Below are 5,677 nucleotides of genomic sequence, written 5' to 3' on the forward strand. Positions count from 1 at the left end.
TCCGGATAAAGGGACACAATGGGGCCCCTCCACAGCATAATGAATCATTAAAATTCAGCAGCGCGGCCCTGGCACTTGGCTTCTCCCTGGGCTGGTTAGGGACGGCTGCTTGGCATGCATGCCAGGGCCAACTTGAACATTCTACTCACTGGACCAGAGGAGATCTCTCCTCATTCCTCTCTTGTCGGTGGTTTAACGAAAAAAAGTTGAACTCTCCCCTTTCGGTATACAACTATAGCCACAGATGAAGTGTCAACTCAAGGCTCTGTAAGGTCAAAATGTTCTGAGAGAGGCACCAGAAATGTAGTAAAAATTATGAAATTTTGTTTTGAACAGCTGAATATTTCTCAGAACACTGACAAGAAGAAAAGATTATGAGCTCCACAGCAAACAAATATTTAAAATGTATTTTGCATTTTGCAAAACTAATTGATAGACTTACACATCCAGCTGATTTTAACAGTATCTAAATAAAGTTACTGTGAAGCTTTAATTGCTGTCATTTTGGAAAACTGTTGAGACTGACGAGAGCTGAGAATAATTCCCTTAAGGTCTCATTGGTCTCCTCTCACAGCTGTAGCACACCGTACAGATGTACAAGGAGGCTAATATGAAAAGCTGGTATCCAGTGCAAAAGGTAAACCCACAGACACTCACTTCAATTAATTCTATGTATTTATCATTTCACAGTTATTTCCAAATGTGTTTAAGAAAAATCAAAGTTGAATCTAAATGTGGATGTAAATAAGAATGACAATGACAAATATCAAGAAAAAGTATCTTTTATTTTTTTAAACGGCCAGCGAATGGGTTAGCTGTGCATGTGTGAAGGAAACTAGTTAATAGAACAACAATAATTTTCACAGCCTTTCTCAGAATTATACACCATAGTTATATACAAAACACAGTTCTGTGTACAAAACTTGGAGCACAATGCTCTGTACGTTCCTCGCATAGCATCTCACAGAACATTACAAACCAAGACTGTAAGGATTGATGTCAAATTACGGATATAATCAAGAGCACGTTAACTGTCAGAGTTTCTGGTATGGATTTCTGATTGTGTGCTGCCTTAACTTTGTTAATAGTTCAATTTTATATTGAAATACTGACAATAAGCATTAGAAGGCACAAAAACATTTTGCGCGAGACTGCAGCAGTGAGTTGGCACTTGATGGCTGATGAGATAAATACAGCCAAATACACACACTGACTCCTTTCTTCTTTAAAACCTAAACAGTCTTCATTGAGTAAGGGATGATGTTCAAAGGTAATTATCAGTCAAGAATTTTTTAAGTATTATTTGGTATGTATTAAGTCATGGAATATGTATCTCTTGCCACAGGAAGTGTCTCACATATACAGTTTGTCTCCCTGACACACACACGGATGCATGTGCGTACACACATCCATGTGTTGTTCATCCACGTATACAGGAGGTCCAGCTGACATGTCACTCAGAGAGTGTGGTGTTATTTTACCCTATTTCCTTTAACCCTAGATCATGACTAATCGCAATTTGCCAAGCATAGCTCTCAGACACCTGTTCTGTCCTGTGCGAGTCTGTTGCACTGTTTGCTCGCAACTTGGAATGGAGATGTTTCAGGAAAATTGGTCTTCAACGGAATGATATCAGATGCAATGTACTGTCCTTTACTTCATTTACCTTGTTTTCATTAAAAGCCAAAACAGTACTGTAAAAAACCAAACCCACATTACATGTGTTTATCTACTTAAGAACAACAACAAAAAAAGAAACAAATAATGCATGAACATAAATACATATATGCCAAAATGACACTATAAGATTCATATGCGCCCTTTATTTAAGACTGGGCCACTGATGCAAATGGCCAAATGTGCTGTGATATAGCTGCAGCCATTAATGTAAATTCTACTGCAAATTCACACAATTGGTCCCATGTACATTCTCCAATGTATCTGCTTTTCCATCTGCTTCACCACTGAAGTGGGCCGAACTGTTTCTCTCCTACACAACTCAGTGACGGGCCCTTGCTTTAGCTCAAGTGTGCACACGCGTGCAATCTTAAGCTGACAATAAGGGGGATGTACAGGATGTAGGCCTAGGCGATATGTCCTCATGGAGGAGTTTGGCTCACCAACAACACAATTTCTCTCTATGTAAAAAGTCTGTACAAGTGTGTTTTCATTGCAACGATATAACTTTGTATAAAATCAGCAGGCACTTTTTTTCATTTGTTTTGTTTCACGTTCAAATGGTCACAGGTAGCCTACTACCCTCTACACACTTCTCCACCTGCTCCTTACTTCCATCATTAGTAGTGCATGAATCTGAATGAGTCTCTGGTGCGAACTGACTGTTTCTTGCGCCCTTAAGGTCTAGACAGTGTGGTGTAGACGGGCTGGTCCCAGCTGGAAGCAGTAGGGCTGTGGGCAGGAGCCATGGACAGGCTGTTGAGAATCGGGCTGCCATAGGGCCGCCTGGATGAGTGGAAGTAAGGGTACTGGTAGAGGCTAGAGGGGTAGCCAGAGTAAGGGTTGTAATAGTTGGAGCTCTGGAGGTCAGTATAGTCACACTGGGAGCTGGAGAAAGAGGCTGCGGCCGAGGCAGCTGATGTGGCCGAGGTGACACAGGCCTGGCTATTGTAGGAGCTGTAATCAGAGTGGGAGGGTGACCCGTGGGAGTGCTCGCTGTAGTGGCTGGGGCTCAGTTGCTCAGTTTTAATGTGGAGCCGGTGCTGGCCCACCTCGCTGGTGGAGGGTGAAGAGGTGGACATGGTGTTCTTGCGGCTCCACGCTGATCCATTGGCCCCTGCATGGCTGTATGAGGAAGTGTAAGAGCCACTGGCCGCTGGAGCCTGCCCATGGCTATGGTCTGTGGGCAGGGTGGAGGAGCCGGAGGCGTGGCCATTAAGCGGGAGGTACTGGTCAAACTCATGCACATCGAAGGTCTCCATGTTGCTGATGACATCAGTGCTGAGCTCAGAGATGTCAACGTTGCTGAAGTCAATGTTTTGCCTGCTGCTGTCAACGAGGCGACGGCCTTCGTGTTTCAGATCCTGCTTCACCCCATGGTGCAGGTCTGTTTTGGGGGTCGTGGGAGGTGTTGGGGGACCATGGGGCTGCCCTGAAAAGGGTCAGAAATAAAGCTTGGGTGTTCATCTTTCCAAATACAAAACTCACAACAACCTAAAAGAAATGCATTCCTAAAATATATCTCAAAAATATCCCACATTTCCACACAGTTGTGTTTGATACATAATTTTTTTATATAAAATTAGATAACACACCTGCATGTTCAGGGTGGTGGTGTCCATCAGTCATGCCTGCAAGTCCTCCCATCCCTGGTTCAGCTTTATAGATGTGATGAGCCAGCTCTGCTCCTGAGTCTGAGTCACTCTGGCCTGGCTTTACATTCTTCCGTCGCCGAGGCTGGTACTTGTAGTCTGGATGATCTTTCTTGTGCTGAACCCGAAGCCTCTCCGCTTCATCTACAAATGGCCTCTTTTCACTCTCTGAAAGCAAACTACAGTAAAAACAAAAAAAAAAGAAAAGAAAAAAGTTAAATTTACATAAACATTAAAACCAAACAAATGCATATAAATAATTATTAGTTGGCCCAAGTTATTAGACCCTTATTTAAAGAGGTAAGAAGCAAATGACAATATTTCTTATGGTTTCTTATAGTATTTCTTCCAAAGCCACTAATTCCACAACTTTTTTTATTGAGTTAAATTGATATTTGATTTGTTGCTAAAGCTGTTAACATTGAATATTATTTATCAGCGTACCCTAATGATAATTTTCTTTTTATAATGAATTTACCCAGTATTTACCCTAGCATTTCTCTCTATATGCTATTAAATGTTTCCTTACCGCCACAGTTTCCCCAGCGTCTTGCTCAGCTCGGCGTTGTGCAGGTGTGGATACTGATCCGCCAGCTTCCTGCGGGCCGCTTGCGCCCAGACCATGAAGGCATTCATGGGTCTCTTGACGTGAGGTTTATTCTTCAATGATCCGTTTCCTCTTACGGGCATAGGCACCAAGGACCAGTCGTATCCCTTAAGGACCTGAGAGACGGCGTCCCGTATGCAAGCTGGAAACCGGTCGTCATCCTCGGAGTCCAGCTTCTTGCCCAAACCTCTGAGCAGAGACACTTGGCCGTCGGAGCCTGTAGGTGAGGACGGAGCATCGGAGTCGGACTCGTCCTGAGACATGGAGCTGTTTGTGCCCGATGGGCTGCACGGTTGGTCGCTGACACACTTGTCATGCTCCTCTGTCATTTTTAACATTATTCGTTCAGTCCCTTAGAGATGAAAATCCGGGGAGAAAGCTGTTATCTTCAATTAAAGACACAAATGAAACGTTACCAATAAAGTCAAGCGCGCAGCAAAGTGGCCAGTGCGCACTTTACGCACGTTGCGCCACAGTAAATTCCTCCAACAATTTCAGTCAGTACGAGTCCGTTGTTTTCTTTCTGCTTCCCTGTTTGTTTGTCTTCGTCTGTCTTGTTTTCCTAGGCTGTCATGGGAGGTGCGATCGTCAAAGTTGTGGTCCTCAATGTGAGCTGTAGAGCTACACGTTACAGCAACTTGAGTGGAGTTTTAAAATCGTTACTCCACCTTCCGCCTGCGATTGGCTGGAACAAATCACCACTTTCCCTCCATTGGTTCAGGTTTTTAATGTGGACTTCATTATTATAATGATTTTCTTTTTTTCCACCGGTGACACAGTTCTGTTTTTACTAAAGTTGCACACGTTGGATGATAAACACACATTCTGCCACATTTTAGCAAATGTAATGACTTGAAAACTTACTTGTAACAGAAAAAAGCGTTTTTTATGTAATGAATATGTATTATTATTATTATTATTATTATTATTATTATTATTATTATTATTGTTATTCTTATTCTTATTCTTATTATTACAGAAAATGTTGACATCCTTAATCTCTAAAATGTACTATGCAAAAGTTACCTAAATTAATAACAGTAAGTGAAATGATAACCTAATTTAATGACTGGTAATATTTAACACTGTGTTGCTGCCCTGTGGATATACAGAATTATATTTCTAAATGAAATCATTTTGATATTATGCATCTTTAATGACAGAAAATAATGTTAATTGTCATGTTAATTTGTATATATATATTTTCTTTTTCAAATTATATAAGATGTTTTATTTAACCTGTGTTAAACCAGGAAGTCCCTTGAGATACATATTTTACAAGGCAAATAGCAGCATAAAGTAGGTTGTGTTTTATAGGAGATAAAACGTGACTATTTAAAAGAATTACATTCTTCATGAACGCTTGAATGTCTAATATAGAGGCAGCATTTCCAGATGTCAATAATCTCTCTGATTTGTTTAAAGGAGTATGCTTTACTGCAATGAAGATTACCGTTAAACATCTGAGGCTACCAGAGAGGCCCACAGAGAAAGTTGTGGCATGCAGGCAGTTATATGAAGATTGATATTTTAGCTGTCTCGCAGATAACAAGATATAGTGTAAGTCAAGATGTAATTTGAACAATTGTATGTTAATTCAGTACACCTTAAAATGACAAATGTGTCAAAGTTTGTAACATACAAATATGCTATAGGGGCTGCAAATTACAGCACACATTTCAGGACAGATGGGGCTCAATATCATATAAGAAAATCCTTTCTATTCGAAGGTATAAAACCA

The 5,677-nt window shown here is 41.0% G+C and overlaps 1 protein-coding gene across 2 annotated transcripts; it reads right to left on the bottom strand.

Annotated features, from left to right (window-relative positions):
• Positions 1 to 2,232: 2,232 nt before the first annotated feature.
• Positions 2,233 to 4,406, bottom strand: LOC133998900 (transcription factor Sox-8). Of its 2 annotated transcripts, XM_062437930.1 has the most exons (6): positions 3,859 to 4,406; positions 3,273 to 3,508; positions 3,046 to 3,109; positions 2,879 to 3,000; positions 2,666 to 2,779; positions 2,233 to 2,590 (listed from the first exon to the last, which is right to left on the bottom strand). In XM_062437930.1, the coding sequence occupies exons 1-6, from the start codon at positions 4,272 to 4,274 to the stop codon at positions 2,355 to 2,357; spliced, it is 1,188 nt and encodes a 395-aa protein (XP_062293914.1). In that variant the 5' UTR covers positions 4,275 to 4,406; the 3' UTR covers positions 2,233 to 2,354. The 2 variants fall into 2 exon arrangements, with proteins under 2 accessions (XP_062293914.1, XP_062293912.1); XM_062437928.1 differs by having other exon boundaries at positions 2,233 to 3,109.
• Between the last annotated feature and the right edge of the window lie 1,271 nt (positions 4,407 to 5,677).

This window comes from Scomber scombrus, chromosome 18, assembly GCF_963691925.1.
Source record: "Scomber scombrus chromosome 18, fScoSco1.1, whole genome shotgun sequence".
Lineage (NCBI taxonomy): Eukaryota > Metazoa > Chordata > Actinopteri > Scombriformes > Scombridae > Scomber > Scomber scombrus.